Source organism: Hibiscus syriacus, unplaced genomic scaffold (assembly GCF_006381635.1).
Source record: "Hibiscus syriacus cultivar Baekdansim isolate YM2019G1 unplaced genomic scaffold, ASM638163v2 tig00004693_pilon, whole genome shotgun sequence".
In the NCBI taxonomy this organism is placed as follows: Eukaryota; Viridiplantae; Streptophyta; class Magnoliopsida; order Malvales; family Malvaceae; genus Hibiscus; species Hibiscus syriacus.
Window position 1 is genome coordinate 65,036 of NW_024062025.1, and position 26,491 is coordinate 91,526.

Consider the following 26,491-nt stretch of genomic DNA (forward strand, 5'->3'; position numbering starts at 1 on the left):
ATTTTTGACCTACGCTGTGGCGATCCGAAACCGACTCGAGTCGGAATTAGTGTTGACCTGAACCCGAGTAGGACCTAGAAATTGTGGATCTGAACCCGACCTGCATCTGACATGAGAACGACCTGAACCCGAATTGAACCGAAAATATGATACCCGAACCCAAACTTCATCCGACTGATATGAACCCGAACCCAAGATTGACCTGGTAAATAACTGGTATTACCCGACCTGTTTTCAACCTGACCTGTGATGAACCTGACCTGTAAATGATCCGACTTGTTAATGACATGATTTGATATTTACCAGACTTGATATTTACCTGACTTATATATTACCATGGACGAAATTATAAGATTTTAATAAAATTATGAGTTTTTTAATTTAAGATGTAATTAAAAAATTAATATGATTACTTTTTAAATGTTATAATAAATATTTATTATGATAATTAAATTAATAAACATACCTATTATATAAAATTATTTAATAAAATTAATAAAATTATTTAAATGTAAATTAGATAAAACATGATTAATTAGGTGTTAAATAATTAATAAGTCACATTGCATATTATATGGTTCATAAATAATAATACATGTAATATTAATTTCATTTGCATAATTAATATTTTAGTTGCATGTTAGGTTAATTCACATTAATAGCCCATTTATTTTGTTGTTATGAATAAATAATAATAAAACCCAAAAATAAGTCTATTTGCATTAGTGCTAGTCCATTTATATTAGTTTACATAGGCTCAATACATAGCCCACTCTTTTATTGCAAATATATAAGTATTAGTGCTAGTCATTTATATTAGGGTTTGTGGTTTAGGGTTTAGGGTTTCTATAAACTATATAATTTATTACTTTATATTGTTTGTGCATAGTGTTTCTATAAACTATATAAGTAATTTATTTTATATAGTTTATATATATTATACATGGTTTATGCATACATATTATATAAAATTATTTAATAAAATTAATAAAATTATTTAAATGTAAATTATATAAAACATGATTAATTAGGTGTTAAATAATTAGTATGTCACATTGCATATTATATGGTTCATATATAGTAGTACATGTCATATTAATTTCATTTGCATAATTAGTATTTTAGTTGCATGTTAGGTTAATTCACATTAATAGCTCATTTATTTTGTTGTTATGAATAAGTAATAATGAAACCCAAAGATAAGCCCGTTTGCATTAGTGCTAGTCTATTTACATTAGTTTACATAGGTCGAATACATAAGCCAACTCTTTTATTACAAATATATATGCTTTAGTGCTAGTCTATTTACATTAGGGTTTATGGTTTAGGGTTTAATGTTTATGATTTAAAGTTTAGGGTTTTTTATAAACTATATACTTTATTACTTTATATAGTTTATGCATAGTGTTTCTATAAATTATATAAGTAATTTACTTTATATAGTTTATATATATATATATATATATATATATATATATATATATATATATATATATATAGTTTATATATACTATACATGGTTTATACATACATGTACTATAAGTTACATATATAATTTAGGGGTTAAGGGTTGAAGGTTTAAGGTTCCTAATTTAGTGTTTAGGATTTAGAGTTTCTAAACTATATACTTTATTACTTTATATAGTTTGTGCATAGTATTTCTATAAACTATATATATATATATATATATATATATATATATATATATATATATATATATATATATATATATATATATATAATCTATAGATACTTATATTAGTTATACATACATATATATACTATATTAATATAAATTATAATTTATAAACTATACATTTTATATAGTTTATACATATATAGTTTAGATACATACATACATGCATACATACATATATACATGCATGCATGCATGCATACACACACATGCATGCATGCATACACACACACACACATGCGCGCGCTCGCTCACACACACGCACACACGCACACACGTACGCACGCACGCACGCACGCACGCACGCACGCACGCACGCACGCACGCACGCACGCACGCACGCACACGCGCGCGTGCACACACATACATACAATTAAAAGTAATTAGAATGTATACAGGATTAAATTGCATCGAATTGAAAATTTAAGAAGATATTTACAATTAAACCATGACTAAAATGAAAGAAATTAAAATTCAAATACATGTGGAAAAATGATGATTGTTAGAGGAGCATGAGCCTAATTAACCCAAAATATCTTGTTGGACACTATATTATGCGCCGACTTCCCAAAATTTTCTATTCCCTCTAAATTTTCCATTTTTTCTCTAAATTCCTAATTTCCCTATATTCTCAAAATTTCCTAATTTCCCTCTACTTTTGATCCAAGGGGTAAAATTTGTTTGTATCTTTAGCTATGAATCAGTGACATCACACCACCTAAAAAGTTAGGCCAACATTTAGTGCTTTGTCTCCTTTCAAAAACCAAAGTCAAATTTTTTCCCTCATACACCACAAAAATGGGCAACTAGGAGTAGTTTAGGGTTTTTTGTTTTTTTATTTATTAAATGCATATATTTGTAATACATGCATGCTAATTATATGGGTCTAAATAACTATGTAATGGACTATTAAATGCAAATGGACTCTTTATTTGGGTTTTAAAAAAGCTATATAGTTTATATATAAAGTATATATATATATATATAAACTATACAATTTATACATAATATATATAGTTAATATATATATTATAATTGTTTCAATTTTTTCTCAACTTTTGAAATGAATACAATTTAGTCCATTTTATAGATTTTTTTTTCTCATTTTACAATTATTTCGATTTGATCCATTTGTGTTGTTTAATTTATTTAAATTTTTATTTGTAATCTCATATTTGTTCAATTTAGTCTTTAAAATTATATTTGCATCTGAAATTGACCCATACTTATTACTTATTTATATTTTTTAATTGACGCATAACTTTTTAAATGGGTATAATTTAGTACTTTTTATATTAATTTCAACCTCATATTTTAAAATTATTTCGATTTGGTCCCTCATCAATGCATGTTTTTTAATTTATTTGAACTTTTACTTGTAATTTCATATTTGTTCAATTTAGTCATTAATTTTATATTTTTCATAAAATTGATCCATAATTATTTTTATTCTTAGTAATTTACTCTAAATTATATACAATTTAAAATTACAATTCAACGTTCGTGAAAGACGAAAATAATTAATCCAAAAATAAAAATTGACCCAATTTGAACTCAATCCGTATATGATAAAGATCCAACCTGAATTTTATCTGCCAATGATGTCACCTGATCTGAACGATATCCGCCTGAAGTCCATCCGAACTTGAATTAACCTGGTCTTTATCTGCTGTGGACCTGAACTGTTTTGACCTGAACTGACATCGATCCGAACTGAAAGTAACCCGACCTGAACCCGAACTATACCTGGTGTCAAATCAACCTGAAAATGACCTGACCTGATTAGACCTAACCTGATCCGAGTCAAAGCATCAAATTTACCTGACTTGACATGTATCCGATTTTACCCGACCTGACAGGATCCGACTGAAACCTGAACGATTACCCGATTTTACATCCTAGTCCCTCCATCGCTGTGCAAATTGTCGGAAGCTCTCGTTATGCTTTATTTTCATGATTTGTAGCATTGTTCGACCAGGGGTTATATCTGTCATATGTTTATATTGACCCAAATGCATGAGCTAGATCATTCCAAGAATGAATCTGAGTTAGGTTTAGTTGATTATACCACTTAGAAGCAGGTCTGATCAAATTGTCTTGAAAATAATAGATTAATATTTGATCATTATTGGTGTATCCAGACATCCTTCGAGTAAACATCATGAGATGGGTAGAAGGGCAACTAATTCCATCATAATATTTTTCAAAATCTGACATTTTGAATTTGGGTGGGAGCACCAGGTCCAGAACCAAGGCTAACTCACTTGCATCCATTTCATATTGGGAGCTTTGTCCGCTCATTCCTTTGAAGTAGTCTTTGCACCAGTCTTTTAAGTTCTCGGTATCTTATTCTCACATTTCTGATTGTTGGGAATCTTCTCAGGTGAAATAGTTAACTATGGAGCAGCATGTACCACCACACGCTCAACGGTTTCCACAGATGAAGAAGTATGGTCTTTGCATTTTTCCTGATTGAGCCCAACCAACTTTGCTACAATCTGGTCAACCATGCTGGCCTGGTTTTTTAAGATGCAATCCATGGTGGCCTTTTATGATTGCTCTAATTTAGTTTCCGAGTCTTGTTACATTCTCTATAAATTCTCTTGCAGTTATTCCTTTAATTGTTCAAATCTTATTTCTATTCTTAATGTTGTGTCAAGTGATTAGGACCACTGTCATCGAATCCTCCACTAATTAATTCCATGTTTTTATGAATGATGCATGTAAAATTGTTTAAATAAATGCAATGCAGAATGTAAATATGCAAATGCAGATGCAAAAAATATTGATCCCAACGATGAATATCATAAAATAATTTTCATCAGAGATAAAAGTCTTAATATTACAAGATAGTCCATTTTACAGACATCGAACTATGACCCTTACCACCGTTTCGTTGGGTATGAAACGGGTCGATGCTTCGTCTCAGAGCTTCGTCCTTAAAAATTATGCCCCTCAAGCGCTCTATAACATATCAACCATCGAACTATGACCCTTACCACCTCTTAATTAACTTTGGTTACATAAATAAATTAAATTAAAAGAATATGTACTATAATAAATTAATAAATTAAATAAAGGGAACTTAGCAACATTCCAAGGAATGAAGACCTAGGCATCTATTTGGGGGTTCCAATTATACACAAAAGAGCGAATTCAGAAATTTTTGCTCCCCTAATTGAGAAAGTTCTGAAGAAACTAGCTGGTTGGAAAGGGAAAGTGCTATCTATGGCTGGTTGGAGAACTCTCATTCAAGCGGTGACATCAGCAATACCTATTCATACTATGCAAACAAATGTTTTACCAATTGCAACCTGCAATAGATTAGATAGCATCAACCGGAATTTTCTGTGGGCAGGCGGACTAGAGTACACAAAAAACCACCTGGTTATCTGGGAGGTTGTTTATCGTCCAAAGATGACAGGAGGTTTGGGTATCCGCAGGACAAGAATTATGAACCTGGCGCTTATGGAAAAAAATGGTTGGAAGATGTTTCAAAGAAATGACCTTTGGCGTAAAATTTTATAAGAAAATTATCTGAATCAGGAGAATTTCCTGAACATAAAAAAACGTGAAAACATTTCACCAACATGCATGGATAGGGATATTAAAAACAAAAGAGGTCATTAAGAATGGTTGTAAACACCAAATCCGACCATGAGAGCAAATAGATTTCTTGAATGATTGGTGGACAGGAAAATCTGATTTGATTAAAGATTATCCAGAGAGGGAAAATTGTCAAAATGAAAAGGTGGCTAGATTTATATTGGAGAATAAATGCTGGGACATCAGTGTTCTACAGAATATGGTCTTGAAGGACGCGATTGATCAAATCTGCAGTACTCCCATTCCCTGGTTAAATCACAATGAAGACGAGGATAAGGTAATCTGGGGACATTCTAAGGGTGGTCAGTTTACTGTGAAATCAAGCTTTCAAAGATCTGTATAATATAAACAGCGATAGGCGACGGAACATGAATATGGGATGTGTGTGGAATCTGAAAACAACTGAACGTGTAAGATTTTTCGTATGGCTTTGTATGTTAAACAGACTGAATACAAATGAAATGAGAATGAAGAAACATATGACGCAGAACTCGGACTGCAACTTGTGCCAAGGCGAGACTGAAACAGTTGAACATATTTTGAGGAGACGCACAATCGCAAAAGCAATTCGGAAGGAGTTCGAAACATCTTCATGGACAGCCGATTTGAATCCAGAGAATTCAACGAGTGGTTAAAGGTAATCTTTTGTTCAAAGAAATTGGGAATGGAAGGAATTCAGTGGGGATCTTTATTCTCTTCGATTATTTGGGGTTTATGGAAGAACCGAAATGAACAAATTTTCAAGATAGATTTTCATTTTGTTGATTGAAATAAGATAATATCAGAATCTATTAAATAATTTTAAGGATTAAGGGTCACGTTTGTCCATGTAGTAGATTTAATTTATCGTTTTCGCTCATATTGTATTTAATTTAGCTCTTAAAGTTATTTAATTTCGTTATTCTATACCATTTCCTTTACTTGAAATCCTAAATTATAAACATTAAATTAGTGTTTAGGGATATTATGGTTATGATTTAGGTTTAGGGTTTATAATTTAGGATTTTAAATTAGGGGTAGATTATAGAATGATTCAATTGAACAACTTCGAGGGCTAAATTGATACAAAAATATAATAGGGGTGAAAGTGATAAATTTGGTCTACTATAGGAGCAGAAGTTACCCTTCTACCTAATTTTAATAGCAAAATGAAATATTATTGTTTTAAAAATATACGAGTTCAAGCGGTTACCTCTAAAGTAAAAATAAAAACTTATATTATTCAAGAAAAGCTAGGCTTAATACACTTTTAAGTGTCTAAATTATATTTTAAATTAACTTTTAGTGTTTAAAGAATTTTTTCTAAAAATAGGTTTCTAAAGTTTCCATCGATATGGTGCAATAATTCATGCATTCGCCACCTTATGTTCTTATAAAATCCTTTTAATATTAACTTTCGTTTGGCCTTAATAATCGCTGTACAAATTTCTCAGCCACTGTATTTGTTTATTTATTTCTTTAGAAGACCATTGATTTTTCCCCTTTCTAACATCTATTTTATCTATATTCCTTGTCATTATAAAATAGGTGCTTGGACTGTAACGATGTTAAATTTAGCCGTTATTTGATACGTGTTAGCCATACAAAATTTCAAAAAATTTATTTAAAAAAACTTAAAATCATTATTTTTAGAGAAAATAACCTCAGTGACCGAAAATGCCTTGTAATATATGATGTTGACCAACTTTTTTTGGATTTATCAAAATGACCAAGTAAATCGCAATGCGATCGATAATTCGCAATGCGATCTCCGGTATCGCAAATCAGTTTCCAGATTCGCAACGCGATAGTCGAAGTTCGCGTTGCGATTCATTCCAAATCGTTGCGATAGGCGAAGTTCGCGTTGCGATTCATTCCGACAAGCGAAGTTCGCATTGCGATTCATTCCAAATTCGTTGCGATAGTCCAAATATTGCATTTGTTTTTTAAAAATTTTCTCTAAAATTTTAGATAGAATTCGCGCGTACGTGTCGAAGACACGTATTAACACGACCACGACCCGAGACGGGACAAACCGGCGGCGGCGGCACACGAGAGTCCCCCTTGTTATCTATCACTCAACAAGGAAGTGGGAAAGCCAAGCCTTAAATACCATTCCCAATAGTATTTCCAATACTATGTGGGATTGAACATTACCAACACTTGTTTCCAATACCATTACCTTCATTGTTGTAAGAGTTTAATTTTGAAACTAAAAAAATATTTATTCGAATAAATAACTTACCCTTTGAGGACTTTGATCATAAATGAAGTAATTGCTAAAACTAACTCTGATTCGGGTTCTTATAGTGTTCAAATGACTTACTTGAAAAGAGTAGATGATGACCAAACAACTCGATATGTTTCCTTTGTGTCATTATCAGCTAGTTTTCGTAGCATCTTCAGTTGAAAACTTCCATCATTGTCTCCTTTGCATTTGTTTGGTTAATATTTTTCTTCCATCAAAGTTCTCAAAGGGTAAGTTATTTATTCGAATAAATATTTTTTTAGTTTTAAAATTAAACTCTTACAGACAATGAAGGTAATGGTATTGGAAACAAGTGTTGGTAATGCTCAATCCCACATAGTATTGGAAACACTATTGTGAATGGTATTTAAGGCTTGGCTTTCCCACTTCCTTGTTGAGTGATAGAGAACAAGGGGACTCTCGCGCGCCGCCGCCGCCGCCGTCTCGTCTCGGGTCGTGGTCGTGGTCGTGGTCGTGGTAATACGTGTCTTTGACACGTCCGCACGAATTCTATCTTTTTAGAGAAAATTCTTAAGAAACAAATGCAATATTTGGAATGAATCGCAACGCGAACTTCGCCTATCGCAATGAATTTGGAATGAATCGCAACGCGAACTTCGCCTATCGCAACGAATTGGAATGAATCGCAACGCGAACTTCGCCTATCGCAACGAATTGGAATGAATCGCAACGCGAACTTCACCTATCGCAATGATTTGGAATGAATCGCAACACGAACTTCGACTATCGCAACGATTTGGAATGAATCGCAACGCGAACTTCGCCTATTGCAACGAATTTAGAATAAATCGCAATGCGAACTTCAACTATCGCATTGCGAATCTGGAAACTGATTTGCGATACCGGAGATCGCGTTGCGAATTATCGATCGCATTGCGATTTACTTGGTCATTTTGGCAAATCCAAAAAAAGTTGGTCAAAATCGTATATTACAAGGCATTTTCGGTCACAGAGGTTATTTTCTCTTATTTTTATAAACAAATTCAATTTTTTTTTAAAAATTATAAAAAAGCTCAAAATACCGAAAAACCCTAATTTCAATTTCCTCACCAATATCGACTGCCACAATCGTCACCAATCGGCCGAAATCTTGACGGCACCCAATCGTTCGAACCCTCATAATTCAAGCGACGATTATCGCAAAAATGGGTGATTGTAATGATCGGAGATAGAAGAAAGACGCGACAGAAGGTGGGAGGTGCCACCAGCTTTAACCACACTTTGATAAATCAACATCAACCAATATGTTGTAATTTTTAATTGCAGGGATGATTCGAAGTTCTTAATTTACAATTCAAAAAAGATGGTAAGTTTTTTTTAATTACCTTAATATAAAAAATATTATTAAATTATCTTTTTAACAATAAAAAGATGACTTACAAACGACAAAAATTTTCTGTTGAGTTGTGACTAAGCATACATAGTAGTATTGTATATCCACAGAGGCATATATAACATATTTAGATATAAGTATATATATTTTTCAAAAAGATCATAATATATACATGTGACAGTCAATTTGTCTTTTGTTGCATGCATTACTGGACTTAGATGCTGCAATCTAAGAATGTACAGTACCTTTAGATCATTTTGTTATGGCATAACACTAAAATTAGTTACTAATATTTATCAATATGGTCATTTTCTCCCGTATTCTATTTTAAGGATTTCGGCTCCTAATATTTTATTTTAGGGCAAAAAAATCCTTAATATTTGATAAATAATCACTCTAGCCTATTTTTTTGAGTATTTTAGCCCTCAACGTTTTATTTTAGGTTTAAAAAGCTCCTATTTAGGAGCGTCGATTGTATGTTAACTAATAGTTTCCATTTATATAGGGGGCTTCTTGCTCCAAAGTGAAACGTTGGTGGCAAAATGATAAAAAACATTAAGGGTTATTTTCGGTATCATGCCTTTTATTATTTGTATTTTCTCTCACTTTTCGAAGGTTGAATCTATGCTATATTTGGAAAAATGGAAAATAGTGGGAGAAGAAGATAATTTTGGGTAATGCGAAGTAAGAAAAAGGTTGGAATTTGAAAAAGGAAGTAGTGGAATCAAAGATGTTAATTATTTATTTATTATCCACGGACATGCTTTAAGCTTGAAATATTTAACTTCAAGCTTACCCAACAATTCAATGAAAAACAACAAGAAATAAGATGAAATTAGGAGGGAAACCTAGTTTTACATAACAATCATATATATTCTTCAACCCATTGCCTTGATCCATAATAATTATTACTATTATCATCCACCACTAACCCTGGGCTTAACCTAAACATGAGATTGCAAAACTCAATCTGATTCAATGCCCCATCTCCGTCCAAATCGCCTTCGCTCAACATGCAAACGATCTCATCGTCTCCCATGTCATTCAACCCCAGAATAACGCTGTTCTTCTTCAAGCTCTCGAACGTTATCAGCCCGCGCTGGCCGTCCATCAGCAACCGGAACCCGTTGCACAGCTCGCCGATGAAGCCTTCGGCGCCCAGCTGCTCCATCATCGACGGGAAGTAGTCCTCGAAATTGACCGCGATGTTGGGCTCCATTAGGCCGAAATCAGTGTTGCTGTGATAACTTGTGGGGTAAGGTAAGTGAATAGGGGAGGTTAGTGGAGGAAGAAGAAAGGAGGGGGTTATATAGAGGGAGGGGAAGAGACTAGGGTTTTCCTGGAAAGAGAGAGTGGCCATTGAAGACAATTAAATGTCCAGATAAAGGAAAACAAAGGATAGATTTTTATGGTTCCATGGGGAGCTTCTTGCACCTATCATTAGCAATCCTGTGAAGACCCTACTTCCTGGAAGTTGCATGAAATATATATAATATTTAATATGATGTTCATTTTTGTGCTCGTAGGTATGAGCAAAACTCGAGTTGACTCGAATAATCCATTTTTTTGATTTAGCTCGACTTGAGAAAGCTCGACTCAACTTGAAAAAATTTTAAGTTCAAACCAAGTTGTAAAATACAATTCGAATAACTCGAAAAGTAACTCAAATAAATCAAAATTTTTAATAATTAGTAGATTGATTTTCAAGTTTGAGTTGAGTCCATCGACTCTGTATCATAAATGTAGATCACATATAAAAAAATATAAAGAAATACACATGTATCATATATGATTATAAAAAAAATTAAATTAGAATAAAATAATATCATAATATTATAAATATTTATAATTAAATTTAAACAAACCCGAAAAAGTTTCAAATCAACTCAAGTTATAAAATATGACTCATCAAATCGAATAACTTTAAAAAAATTTAACTCGATTTGACTCAATTCGATCGATCGCTTCCCGGTGTTTTTGAGCTTCTTTTCTAGCATGTCTTTATGCAATGTTAAATTTTGGCAGTTAATGGGCTCATTCCACTTATTCAAATTATCTACTGTGTAAACAGGTTTTTCATGTGTGCTTTTTGAACGGATAGCTCAACGATTTAAGTGAAATTTATTTCAATAGTTTATACCAAATTTCTTATTCATTAAACTCATGACACCTCATACATTTTTCATATAGTTCTTCTAATTCTTTTAATAGAATTATGAATTTCATATTAAAAAACTAATTTGTAAATAATTTTTTTCTGGTTTTAATTAAATTTGAATTAAATTATATCAAATTCTTCATAAATAATAAAATCTCTCAAAAGTATATTTTAAAGTTTTTAGTGTAAATTATACATGCAATATCTAAACTATTAGTTTTGATTTATTTTAATACCTAAACTTTCAATTTTTTCAAAACTATACCCAACGTTTATTTTTTTAATTTTAATACCCTATTAAAAAACTTAACACATTTAATATATAAATTATCAGTTTTGGTTTGTTTTGATACTTAAACTTTTAAAATTTTCAAAGCTTGACGTTAAGTTTTATAAATGTGGTATTAAAATAAAACAAAAACAGAAAAACTAAAAGTTAAATATGGTTTTGAAAAAATTAAAAGTTGAGATACTGAAATAGATTAAAACTGATAGTTTAAATAATAAAATTATAGTTTACTCTTTTTTTTACTGGTCTAATTTATCTCAATAATTGATAGTAATAATTATTTCGTTAACTTCGATTGTCGTTCCACACGTGTTTCCTTAGGTACTTTTCCTTTATTAAATATGAGTAAACTATAAAAATAGTCTCCAAGTTTTTAGGGCACTTGTATTTTGATCACTTAAATTTTGAAACTTGCAATACACTTATTGAACTTTTAGTTCTTTCTCATTTTGTCTCTTCCGTTACCTCTTTATATTTTTAAAGGAGGGAGGAGGAGGAGGAGGAGGAGGAGGAGGAGGAGGAGGAGGAGGAGGAGGAGGAGGAGGAGGAGGAGGAGGAGGAGGAGGAGGAGGAGGAGGAGGATTAACGGGCGTTACCTGCCATGTCAACAAAAATCTAACAGAGGTAACGGTAGGGACATAAATGAAAACAAACTAAAAGTTCGATAATTGTATTGCATTGCAAGTTTCAAACGTTGGATGACCAAAATGCAAGCATCCTAAAAGTTTGGGGGACTATTTTTATAGTTTACCCATTAAATATTTACATTCATTTCTCATTTCTTTTACTTATAAGGAATCTTGGAATAACTAGAACAAAACAGGTTATTGTTGTTTGATGTAAGCTTAAAAGTTAAACTATGATTTGACATGTTTTTAGAAATTTCGTGATCTTTAATTTTAAATTTTGTGGAATCTTTTTCTGTGGATTGTTGTTGAATGATTATAGATATGATTTTCAGTTAGTTTTGAATTTGATTGAGTATAATATGTTTTATTTGATCTGATCCTGTTTAAACTAAAATTGTTGTATTTGAATCAAAATTCAAATTTATTTTTAAGATAAAAATTTATATTCACATCTAATTTGATTTAACGCAAATATACATCTTTATTTTATTGAATAGAATAGAAAAAAATTAAAATAGTTTTTTTACGTAAATATATACAAGTGAATCATGATCTCTCTATATAGATATGGTTGAAAATTATGGATATATACAAACGGGGTTGGTTCAAGTGGTAAGTAGCTTGATATCGCTTAAGCAATGTTTCAGGTTCGAGTCATTGCGTATGCAGAAAATTCCCGTTGGGAGACTCACCCACCATAATCAAGTGTACGACCTGAGTTAATCCAAATTAGCCAGGACGAAACCATGGAACTGGAGGGCAAAAAAAAAAAAAATTAAGGGTATACATATATATATTTGGTTGGAAACTAAGGGAATTGTTTTAGTTTAGTTTAGTTTAATTTAGAAGGGCAATTTAGGGAGTAAGATAGCATATGTATGTACATATATGGAGGAGGCCATTTTTCGTACCCCTTGATCTCCTTTTGCCATGGATTTGGTGTGGATTTTAGCCATAAATTAAATAGTTTAAAATCAACGGTGTTCACCCCCAATTTTTTTTTCAAAAAATTTAATATGGTCTTTGAATTTATTTTTTATTTAATATGGTCTTTAAATTAGAAAAATAATTTAATTACTTAATAATAAAATACGATATTGATATGATGATTCATGATATTTATATGACGATCTACGATACTAACATAATGATTCATAATAAATGATAATGTAGCATATGAATTTAATTAAATATACATGTAAAAACTACTCTAGTTTAAAATATACGGTGAGATGAGACACTACCATATTGGCAATGCACAATTGTTTTGGAATCTAGTGTTAATTTATGGAATTGACATTATCAATGAGTGGGCACTTGAGCATTTGCTGTCGGTTGTGTCGTTTGTTCATGGATGTTCTTGACTTGACATCTCAAAAAAAAAGTTAGAAATTTAGGATATAAAAAATTGATATCAATATAAAATATAAAATAAGACGTGCATAAGAGATAAAATTCAACGTTGTTAAGTCTTATCTACCTTTACAAGCAAGATAAATAACAATTCACTATACACGTAGAGAATACGAAGAGTATAAATACATGATATCATATGTATCTCAAAACCTAGTGGATCCTAAAATAATCTTCCAACATCCCTATAAAACTATATCTGCAACATAAACCTCAAAAGTTACAAAGATCTAAAAAAGGATTACATCTCTCTAAAATAATTATCTCTCACATAAAACTTGACAAGCGTCGTTTTACTGTCAAATAAATTCCTTAATCTCAAAAGAAATAAAATAAAGAAGTATAGTGAGATTAAGGGTCGATCCATATGAACTTGGAATTGTTGATGTAGAAGGCTTTTGATTATGGTCTACACGTGAATTTCAAGTAAAAATAGGGGGATTTTGTTTGAAAGAAAATGAATAAAAATAAAGAATAAAATCTAAGTGATTTAAAAGAAGGTAAAAGTTGAGATGAAAAATCACTTCAGTAAAAGCAGCCGCAGGTTTCGCTTTGCCTCAATTTCCTTCGATCATTAAACAAGATTTTCGCTTCGAATTCATGCTTGTTGCAGTCTACAATACCCAACCCCTATAACTTATTTTTCTCTCTGGTAAACCGACAATCCAAAATCTATCTTTGAATTTTTGTCCTTTTGTAGACTAACCATGATTATCGTCGCTAGCGCCAACTTAGTTTAAAGATTTGGAAAAACCCGACTCGGACTATGTTGCCTCAATGAGAACCGAATCCGATCTCAATTTCCCTTAGCGGACTGCAACTAAGTGTATTAACAGGAAGTCGAATGTGCTACAAGTCGATCTTTCCTCTCAACTTTAAATCGAAACGACAATCAAGTCAACAAGTTCTTTTTTATTTGAAAACGTTTGAATTTTTAAAGGAAAGGCCGATTGCCAATCAAATTTTGTAGAAAATTGAGAATGTAACTCGAAGGGTATTAGGTACTTTTCAATTCTCACGATCGAAATTGAGTCATTGTTTCAGCCTTTGGCTTATGTGAAAATTAGCTAAGTATGATAGAAATCATACTTAGCATTTGTAAAGAAAGTAAACATAAACTTGAAAAGTAAAAAGAAACGAAAAAGAAAAGAAAACATTTATAAAATGAAGAAAACATGAACAAAGTAATTCGAGAAATCTGAGATGTGTTTGAAGCTTTCCCAAGGGGTATTTATAGCTTCTTAAAATCCTAAAAATGCTGAAGATAAATCCTAAGAAATTACAAAAGACAATTCTTAGAAATTGTTTGAATTAAATCCCAAAAATAAAGATAAATCCTAGTTTCAAATTTGAATTTGTAGTCGAGCCTTATGTCTTCACGAAAATGTTGATTGGACTTTCTAGAATGTGTTGATTGGATGCCACGTCAGCCGAGTCAAGCCCACTAGTCCAGCCTTGACTCCAGAAAAATAAAAACTGTAGAATTTCACCTTGCATAGTTTCTGGAATCCAATGTCCTGCACAAAAAATAAGAGAAAAATACTCAACTTAACAACATAAACCGACGAATAAGGAATAATTAACAACAAAATAATAACTATTTAAATCACTCATCAAATTCCCCATCACTTATTCAATGCTTGTCCTCAAACATTTCTCAATCAATGTATCAAAATCTCAAGTTACCATCTCTATCTCACAATGTTTCGAAGATATCCACATCAATTAAAACCATAGCAACTGTTGAAATCAAGGAAATATTAAGCAAAAGGCGTAACTAAAAGCAAGTATAAGCAAAGCATGACATTCCAAATATCCGTTAATTTCAAAGAAACAAGACTTAATACCTCACAATGGTTCACTCATTCCACTTAAAGTGTTTTCGGGGTAAAAGAATAACTCAAGCCAAAACTAATCAAAACATTACCATATGCTTGTAACTAAATCTAATCTCCACTACTAAAATTGAACATGACGCAATAATCAAAGGTTCTTTAAAAGGGTTAACTAAGGTTCGGGTAGGATAAAGACAAAAAATCGGGTTAAAAATTCAAGACAAAGAGAAGATCATTCCATAGAGAAAGGAAACAAGAAATCAAATGTTGAAGGCTTATATTTTTTTTCCTTTTCTTTTTCTTTTGCTCTTATTCGAATAGTTTTTCCCTCTTATTCTTTTAATAGAATTATGAATTTCATATTAAAAAACCAATTTGTAAATATTTTTCTGGTTTTAATTAAATTTGAATTAAATTATATCAAATTCTTAATAAATAATAAAATCTCTCAAAAGTATATTTTAAATTTTTTTATTGTAAACTATGCATATAGTACATAAACTATCAATTTTGATCTATTTTAGTATCTACACTTTCAATTTTTTCAAAACCATACCCAACGTTTAATTTTTATTTTATTTTAATACCCCGTTAAAAAACTTAACGTGTTATCTAAACTGTTAGTTTTAGTCTGTTTTAGTACCTAAACTTTCAATTTTTTCAAAACTTGACGTTAAGTTTTTTAACTGGGGTTTAAAATGAAACAAAAACTAAACGTTAGGTATGATTTTGAAAAAATTGAAAATTTATATACTCAAATAGATCAAAACTGATAGTTTAGATACTAAACTTGTAGTTTACTCTTTTTTTTTACTCGGTCTAGTATATCTCAATAATTGATAGTAATAATTATTTCGTTAACTTCGATTGTCGTTCCACACGTGTTTCCTATGGTAACTTTTTCCTTTATCAAATATTCACATTATTCATTTCTCATTTCTTTTACTTATAAGGAATCTTGGAATAACCAGAACAAAACAAGTTATTGTCGTTCGATATAAGCTTAAAATTTAAACTATGATGTGACATGTTTTTAGAAATTTCGTGATCTTTAATTTAAAAATTTGTGAAATATTTTCTGTGAATTGTTTTTTAATGATTATGGATATTGTATTTGAATTAAAATTCAATTTAATTTTTAAGATAAAAATTTATATTCACATTTAATTTGATCGGACGTAAACATATATAATTTTTTATTTTTATTAAATAGAATAGAAACATAATTTAAAAAGTTTTTTTTGACAAAGAAATTAAAAAAGTTATAAATAAAAAATATAATATAATATTATATTAATTATAAATAAAAATGTTATAAATAACCGGATAATCTGAAAATGTAAGACTGAACAATGTAGATTAATTTTAGCCTTTAGATTTTTATTGTATATTTTTATTTTAAAAATTTTATATTTTCTTAAATGGATTCAAACAGTACATGATAATAATAAACTATTAAACTACCATAAATAATTTTATTTTTGTTAAAATAACAATGTTAATTATTTTGTTATTTTTATCATATAATTAAAACTTAAAATAATTATTTTTAATTTTTTTGATGTGATAGAAAATAATAAAATAAATGATGTTAAATTAATAACGCCATTAATGTTTCATTAATTTTGAATTAATTTGATAATAAATAAAGATAAGAAAAAAAGAAATATAACAAAAATTTAACGATTAAAATAACTAAGATCCACTTATATAGTGTAATTTTTTTTAATTTTACACTTTTTTATGATCATTGCACGATAGAAAATTAAATGCTGAGACTAATAGTAGTATAAAATAAGAAAATATTCACTGAAAGAAAAATGAGTTACTCCTCAGCCTTTTATTTTCTCTCATCCAACAATCCTAATGTATAAAATTAAAAAGTTTTACCTTAGGTGTAAGTGGATTATATATATATATATAAGCTAAGATCCAATTGCATAGCGTAAAACTTAAAAGTTCTATATATTTTTAGGATCGTTGGATGAGAAGAAATCAAATATTGAAATTAATAGCAGAAAATGATAAAATATTAACTGGAACAAAAATAAGAAATTAATCTCAACCTTTGATTTCCATTAATCCTATAGTCCTAAAAAAGTGTAAAATTTTTAGCTTTACACTAGGTGTAAGTGAACCTAACTAGGGTTGTAAATGAGACGAGACAGATCGCGAGCTACTCGAGATCGACTCGATCAAGGCTCGATAAATACTCAGATCGAATGGACTCGACTTGAGTTCTTAACGAGCCAAAATGATCTACTCGATATTCGACTCGAAAAGCTCGTGAGCAGCTCGAAAATATAATATATTAAGATTTTATTTTTTAAAAAATAAATTATTAATAATATTAATATTTATGTATTGATTTTTTTTAAAATAGTAAGATTTTCATGTATTTAAGATTCATGTTCGAGTTTGAGGCTTCAATCGAGTTAAGTTTAAGAATTTTTTTCATTTCGAGCCTTTTCGAGCTGCTCACGAGCTTCAATTCAGGATTTCGAATTCGAGTCGAGCTTGAAAATTTTAAGCTCGCGAGTTTTCGAGTCGAGTTCTATTTCAGAGTTTTCGAGTCGAGTCGAGCTCAGCAATACTAGAGCTCGACTCGGCTCGTTTACACCCCTAAACCTAACTCTCTCTCTCTCTCATATATATATATATATATAAATAAGGTTGGAAATTAAGGGTATACATATATATTTGGTTGGAAATTAAGGGTATACATATATATTTGGTTGGAAATTAAGGGTATACATATATATTTGGTTGGAAACTAAGGGAATTGTTTGTTTAAGTTTAGTTTTGAAGGGCAATTTAGGGAAAATTGTAAGATAGCATATGTATGTACATATATGGGAGGAGGCCATTTTCGTACCCCCTTGATCTCCTTTTGGGCGTCCTACTTCTATCTAGTCCTCAATTGACAACATTAGTCATTGGCATGGATTTGGTGTGGATTTTAGCTTGGAGTTGGACCCTATCAAATAACTTTACTTTGTACGTTACCCCGAATAGTTGCAATTAGGATATAAATAAATCAAGTCGAGTTCGAGTATTGTTGAGTTTGACTCGACTCGATTAAAAAACTAACGATCCTAAAAGTTTCAAGTTTGACTCGAACTCGAAATCATGAACTGAAGTTCGTAAAAGCTCGAAAAGGCTCGAAATGAAAAAAAAATCTTGAACTTAACTCGATTAAAGCCTCAAACTCGAAATTGAACCTTAAATACATAAAAACCTTATACTACATTTAAAAAAAAATCAACATATAAATAGTATTAATAATTTATCTTTTTACAAAATAAAATCTTAATATATTATATTTCGAGCTACTCACGAACTTTTCGAGTCTTGTATCAAGTAGCTCGCTCAGACTTGTTAAGAACTCGAGTGGAGGTCGAGCTCGAGTATACTATTTATCGAGTTTTGACCGAATAAATCTCGAATAACTCATGATCCGTTTCGTCTTATTTACAGTTACAACCGAATCATTTCATCAATTTATACCCTAACAATTGCAATTAAATGATGCAAAGTTAGTTAGCCATGAATTAAACAGTTTAAAATCAACGGTGTTCGACACCCTCAATTATTTTCAAAAAAATTAATATGGTCTTTGAATTTATTTTTTAATTTAATGTGATCTTTAAATTAAAAAAATAATTTAATTACTTGATAACAAAATCAAACATCGACTGTTATGATATTGATATGATGATTCACGATATTTATAGGATATAGAGAATACGAAGAGTATAAATATATAGAGAATACGAAGAGTATTCTCCATGGACTGAATAACAATTCATTATAAATATAGAGAATACGAAGAGTATAAATACATATATCACATGTATCTCAAAACCCGATATAGATATTAAAACCCGATAAATCCTAAAAACACGCTCTTCTAATATCTCCACAAAACTATCTCAATTGTAGAGATCCAGAAATATATTATATCTCTAGTGGTTAAGACACAATCTCTATTTATAGAGTAAAATACTTAGTTATCAAGAATTCTTATGGTCTAAAATTAATATTTATTAAATAAAATCAATTATCAAGAAATCTTTGATCACTATAATTACAATAAATATTTATTTTATTAAATAAAATCAATTAACAATAATCTTCCACCACTGTACTGTAATAAAATCCAACTCAATAATCAATTATTATTTAAGTCAAAATATAACACCTTTTCAGAATAAATAAATGTTTGATTTCCGAATAAAATTGAAAAATGATGTGATGTAAGTGGCACATTATTGAAATAAAAAGGAAAACGAAGACACATCCGAGTCGATAAATGTTTGCATTATCTAAAGGAAGTTTCAATGCAATTTCCTTCAAACATCTTCGCCATGAACCCCCTTATTATTTATTAATTCTGAATAATACGAATAACACCAAAAATCAACTAAGGGTTTGTGGTTTAAGGGGGTGTACCGAATATTATCCTAGCTACGTCGAAACCCCAGATTTTTTCTATATATTGCTTAAGTTATTTGAATTTTCTTTAACGTTTTTTTTAAATAATTATTGTTGAAATTTACGCTTGATGTATATATGTAATTGAGAAGCCTCCAGTTGCTCAACTCTTAGATCAGGAAACTTTCTTCTTAAACAGAATCCAAGCTGGAAATCCGAAACATATGTTTGGCAGAGCTTTGACTATCCATGATCAGACGCATTATTGCCAGGCATGAAGCTTGGAAAGAACTTAAAGAATGGATTAGAATGGTCTCCAGAGTATGCAGTAAAGGGTATATTTTCGGTGAAATTTGATGTTTGAATGATTCGACCATTGAATCTCGAGTTCGAAGATGCACACAGGTGGGCTTGTTATGCATTCAGAGTTTTCCCGAGGATGGCCAACAATGTCGTTTGTAAATTTTATGTCAGCAAATGCAGAGTTACCTACAGTAAATGCAGTCACTATAACAATGCTTGGAGGAAGATAGAAATTCCTGATTGGCTGATTTACTTGGGGAGCTTATCCATTATTGAAAAGTTAAGCATATCATGATTTGACATTCAATTGGATAGCAACATGAATCCCAATATTTCATATTTCGGAGTGACTGAGGGGAGGGAATACGAGAAAATATGAATCTAATCGTCGGAAATTAGTAAGTAAAGATTGAACAACGGAATCCCCCTCGCCGTAATATAAACTCCATGACTGTATTTTGTGTTCTTGACTATTCTTTGCATTGCAGAACTGTGCTCAATTATGAACAACTTTTGATTTGAACATTCACCAGCGAATGTTGTCTTAATGCTTACCAATTTAGGGTCAAATCCCACAAGATGGAGGTGTCATTCATGCACCTAGAAGTTGACCTCATTGCTGCATTAATGGCTTTTGAGAAGTAAACAACTACGAACTATTTTTATCTAGATTTTGCAAGGGTTTTAAACCAATTAAATGCTTGTCCTATTGGAAAATAGAGGTTCATGATAATGAATTTTCTGTTCAAGTAGAAAGAGAATCACGAATTTGATCAATTCTATTCAAACAATAAATTGCGTAGAAAGGAGTTAAGAGTTAGTTGGCAAGGCTTTGACATGATTTTTTCAAAATATGTTCTTTCCCTTGTGCATCGGCATCATGCAATAATGTTCATTAAATGCATGGAAAAGTAGATGCCTGATTTGAACCTGTGAACTGATATTTTAACTAAATGTCTTCTTATCCAATTCTTACAAGTTGGTACACTTCACAGTGAACATTAATTCCAGTATAGTTTCCATTGTTGAACTTTTCAACCCCACATTTCTCAATTAAGGTCTGCTTCAATTCGGGTTGATTTATGCAGCTTATGCTTTGTTTTGAGACTGAATTATGGAGAGAAAATCAACTGAAGGTTTTGGAATGTCTTTTTTATTAGCTTGTATGCTAGTATTTGTCTTGGCAGCCTCAGCTGCAACAGATACTATTACTCCGAGCCGATCAATCAGCGATGGTGAGACTCTAGTTTCGAGCGGAGAAACTTTCGAGTTGGGATTCTTCAGTCCTGGTAGTTCAACAAAACGCTACCTAGGAATATGGTATAAAGTTTCTCCGGAGACTGTCGTTTGGATAGCCAACCGTGAGGCTCCTCTTTTCGATCGTTTCGGAGTTTTAAATGTCACTAAAGAAGGTACTATCATTCTCCTGCAGAAGAAAACTGAAGTTATTTGGTCATCAAGTAGGATAAGAACACCTGAAAATCCAGTTATGCAGCTCTTGGACTCCGGAAATCTAGTCGTAAAAGACGGAAACGACAGCGGCTCGACAAACTTCCTATGGCAAAGTTTTGATTATCCTTGTGATACCTTACTGCCAATGATGAAGCTTGGGAAGAATTTCATTACTGGAATGAACTGGTCACTTTCATCTTGGAAGAGACCCAATGATCCTGCTCCAGGCCAGTTTTTGGCCTTGATTGATCCCGAGGGGTTTCCGCAGCTAGTTGTGAGGAATGGAAGTGGAATACATTACAGGGGAGGATCATGGAACGGTGAACGTTTTACGGGGACTCCTGATCTAAAACAGGTTGAATCAGCTAATTTATTCAAGTTCGAATTTGAGTTGAACAGGAATGAGGTGTACTACAAAGGTGAGCCCAATCCTGCATTGATTTCAAGGTTATCCCTGAATCAATCTGGCTTTCTGGAGCGGTTTGTGAGAACGAAACAATCGGAATTTTGGATGGAGATCTATTACGCTCCTCGCGATGAATGCGACCTTTATGCAGTATGTGGTGCATATGCTAGCTGCAACACCAATAACCCTCCTCAATTGTGTGCTTGTTTGGATGGATTTGAACCAAAGTACCCAACAGAGTGGGATCATTTGAAATGGTCCGGCGGATGCGCTCGAACAACTACTTTGGCTTGCCGAGATTCCATCTTTACAAAGTATAATGGGTTGAAATTGCCTGACACATCAAATTCTACTTTCTACAAAAACATGAGCCTTAAAGAATGCCAAGTAGAGTGCTCAAAGAACTGCTCTTGCACGGCCTATGCAAATTCAGATATCAGAAATGGAGGGATGGGATGCTTGCTTTGGTTCGGTGACCTTATCGATATGAGAATATACATCGACGGTGGGCAAGACCTCTACATACGAATGGCTAATACAACTCCAGGCATCATCTCAAATTTAAAACCGATAAGTGTTTCTTTATCCGATTTCTTCAAGAAGCTAATTGTTTACTTACACTTTCGAAGTTTCAGGACGCCCTGTTGTAAGAAGGAACTCGAGTAAAAACAAGGAAGTGGCAGTTATTGTCATCCCAATAGCATTAATTGGACTGGTTTGGGGAGGAATTGTCTTCTACTTGAGATGGAAGAAACACACAAAGCAAGGTAGTATCTTTACGGACTAATGTTTTACGATTACTAGATATGAAGATCTACTGATTTTTGGTAAAAATTCATTATTGTTTTATCATTTGATTTTGATGATAGAGATTTTATTTCATGTTTCTTAATGCATAAAGTCGAAGGTGGAAAAGATGATATGGAGTTACCAGTATTTGACCTAGGGACCATTGTGAAAGCCACTGATAATTTCTCAGACAATAATAAGCTAGGACAAGGTGGATTTGGACCTGTTTACAAGGTAAATTTAAGAAAGTGGTATCCGAATTAGCTATCCATTTCTTCCTAGTCGAAAAAAATGAATGTTAAGTCTTTCAAATGATGATTTCAGGGTACATTGCTTGAAGGGAAAGAAATAGCAGTAAAGCGACTTTCGAAAGGTTCTGGACAAGGATCGGAAGAGTTTAAAAATGAAGTCAGATTGATTGCGAAGCTACAGCATCGCAACCTTGTGAGGCTTCTCGGTTGTAGCGTTCAAGGAGATGAAAAGATGTTGATCTATGAGTACATGCCGAACAAAAGCTTGGACTACTTTATTTTCGGTCTGATCCTCGAACCACCTTTTAATATTTTTTTGCTGAAGATGAAAAGATGATCTATGAGTACATGCCGAACAAATGCACTAATGTTTGTGTTGGTGAGATAATTAATCAGATCAAACAAAAGGCGAATTACTAGACTGGGGAAGGCGAATGCATATAATCGACGGGATTGCTCGAGGACTCCTTTATCTTCATCAAGACTCTAGGCTAAGGATTATTCATAGAGATCTCAAAGCCAGCAATGTCTTACTAGACAATGATATGTGCCCCAAGATTTCAGATTTTGGCATGGCAAGAACAATTTGGGGTGATCAAACTGAGGCAAACACGAACAAAGTTGTTGGAACTTAGTATGTTGTGCAAACATACCCTTGCTTGTTCTCTTAAGTACCTTACCATGTAATCACTTTGTTTTTCATTTCTTTTCAGTGGTTATATGCCTCCTGAGTATGCCGTAGATGGACTATTTTCGATAAAATCTGATGTATTTAGCTTCGGTGTGTTAGTACTCGAGATCATAAGCGGGAAGAAGAACAGAGGATTCTTCCACCCAGAACACAGCCATAATCTTGTTGGACATGTAAGAAGGAAGAACAAAACATTATTAGTTACTATGTTAGATGTTGATTAATAGATACTTGACATGCTGGTTCTATGTTTTCAGGCATGGAAACTGTTGATGGAAGATAAGTCATTGCAGTTCGTTGACAGTAACTTGGGAGATTGTTTTGTGGAATCCGAAGTTCTAAGATGCATTCATGTGGGTCTTTTATGTGTTCAAAAACCGCCGGAGGATAGACCGAACATGTCGTCCGTTGTTCTGATGTTAGGTAGCAAGAATCCATTACCTCAACCGAAACAGCCCGGTTTTTTCACTGAAAGGAATCTGCCCGAATCAGAGTCATACTCATCAATCCACCATGAATTGGCTTCCGTAAATGGAGTTACCATTTCGTTGTTAGAGGCACGCTAAAAAACACGAAATAGCCTTCAAATTCAATGGTATACTTGTTCACCTTGTCTGTAGTAAGGCCTATTGAGCTTTCTGTATTACTTATAGCGCAAGCAAGCAGGTTTGCGCGCAAGATATGGAATTTTCCTGGCAATGCAGTAATATTATAATGTCATGTTAGCAGTAATGTTTTGATATTAATGATGTGGTCGATTTTTAAATAATTCTAATGTAACATTAGCAATAACATGAACCCGAAGGTTTCGGATTTCGGTTTGACGAGGAAGTTTGGGGTAGATCAGATTCTGGCCAACCAATAGAAGAGTGATTGGAACATATTACGTATATGAGCAAGACTTGTCTGCTGCATTGTTTCATGTTTTTTTATTTAATAATCTGGGATAAGTACATGGCAGTATTTGTTCAAAGATAAGTCTCAACCTTTCGACATTGATCGCTCACACCCCTGGCAGTTATATAAAGTGAAAACGGAGGAGTCATAGCCGCCTCTGTCATAATAGCCAGCGGAGTAACGGTACTATCATTGGCATTGTATGTTTGGAAGATAAAGCGTAGGAAAACAGGTACACAACTTCAGCTTTATAATCATTGTCAATGCATCTCATACTAATTCAATGACAACCAGGTGAACATGGAAAGGAAGATTTAGAGTTGCCTGTATTGGAGTTTGCAACTATAGCTACAGCAACTAATAATTTCTCGAGCAAGAACAAGCGGGGACAAGGCGGTTTCGGTCCTGTTTACAAGGTATGTAAGCTCTATTTTCCCGATTGTATTCCACTCACTATTTAAACATTTTCAACATTTTAAATTCAAGGGTACATTGACTGAGGGGAAAGAAATAGCAGTCAAAGACTTTCGAAGAATTCCGGACAAGGACTCGAAGAGTTTAAAAATGAAGTAACCTTGATTGCTAAACTTCAGCATCGGAATCTTGTAAAGCTCTTTGGTTGCTGCAATCGGGAAAGATGAAAGGATGTTGATTTATGAGTATATGCCTAACAAAAGTTTGGACTATTTTATTTTCGGTTCGAACCTACTGTCGCAGAACTTGTTTCGACGACTTTAGTTTTGACCACCGCGTAGGGTTTTGTGTCATTCATTTTTTTGGTTGCAGATAAAACGAGAAGCAAACTACTGGACTGGCATAGCCGAATGCATATCGTCGATGGAGTTGCTAGAGGGATTCTTTATATTCATCATGACTCTAGGTCGAGGATAATCCATAGAGATCTCAAAGCAAGCAACATTTTAATCCATAGGAATAAACTCAGCCTATTGGCTTTGGCATTAGAGGTTGGCTCAAGCATCTCCTGATGTTATGTCGATGATGAATAAAGATGTGGTTGATAAAAATACCGTCTGTGGTGCTTGTTAGATGGGTAAAAGCCATGCATTACCATTTCAAACTTTAGCTACTATTTACAGAAAACCATTTGGGTTCATAGAAGTAGATGTCTGGGGTCCTACACCTGTTCTTTCAAATCGATATCAGTATTATGCCTCGTTTATTGATTTCTACAGTAAATATGCTTAAGTGCTTAGAAACAAATCTGAGGTTGCAACTGCTTTTTAAATGTTCTATGCTTCAATTAAAAACCATTTTAATGTTAATTTGTTGACAATTCAATCGGATGGAGGTGGAGATTTTCAGTTCTCTGAATCTACCTTAGTCAAGCTTGGTGTTTAAGTAGGCTTTCATGCGTAGTGGAACGAAAACATAAACACATTGTTGCGACTGCACTGATTGTTAGCACAAGCCTCCATGCCCTTGAAGTTTTGAGCTTATGCTGTACTAAGTGCAGTGCATCTGTCTTGGATAATATCTCGCCATATCAGAAACTTTTTGGTCATGTTCCTGATTATATTTCTTTGCAAGTATTTGGTTGCCAATGCTTCCCTTATGTCAGACCTTTTAATCAGCATGAGATGGATTTCAGGTCTAAATCTTGTGTATTTTTGGACTATTCACCTAAATATCTTGGTTATCAGTGTATGGATGATGCAGACAAGGTGTTTATCTCAAGACATGTCACCTTTAATGAATATGTGTTCAACAACGACCCTAAGATAGACCAATCATGTCATTGGTGGTGCTGATGCTGTGCGGCAAGAGTTCATTGGCTCATCCAAAGAAGCCTGATATATTCTTGCAAGGGCCTCTGCCTCAAGCCGAGTCTGCTCGTAGGCAAGCAAGAATCATTAGATGAATCTACCATTACCGCTTTAGAGCCTCAATGGAATCGCATCATGTTTTACAAGATTCCTCGGCATTAATTTCTTATCACTTTAATTGTACCTCTGTAAACAGGCATGAAAGTACATTTACTTATAGCAGGACTTAAAAAAGTACAAAATGATTATATTCTACTTATGAAAATCAATGAGACTA

General features: G+C 32.5%; 1 protein-coding gene and 1 pseudogene across 1 annotated transcript; one reads left to right on the plus strand and one right to left on the minus strand.

Moving 5' to 3' along the window:
- Positions 1-9,748: 9,748 nt before the first annotated feature.
- On the minus strand, positions 9,749-10,153 carry LOC120196769 (calcium-binding protein KRP1-like). Its single transcript, XM_039198494.1, has one exon. It carries the CDS (start codon positions 10,100-10,102, stop codon positions 9,749-9,751), a length of 354 nt encoding a protein of 117 aa, XP_039054425.1. The 5' UTR covers positions 10,103-10,153.
- Positions 10,154-21,019: 10,866 nt separating this feature from the next.
- Positions 21,020-25,416, plus strand: LOC120196780 (annotated as a pseudogene).
- Positions 25,417-26,491: the final 1,075 nt, after the last annotated feature.

Bases quoted from the DNA above. Each gene is read 5' to 3' on its own strand.
- LOC120196769 (XM_039198494.1), bottom strand. From the start codon at position 10,102: ATGGAGCCCAACATCGCGGTCAATTTCGAGGACTACTTCCCGTCGATG.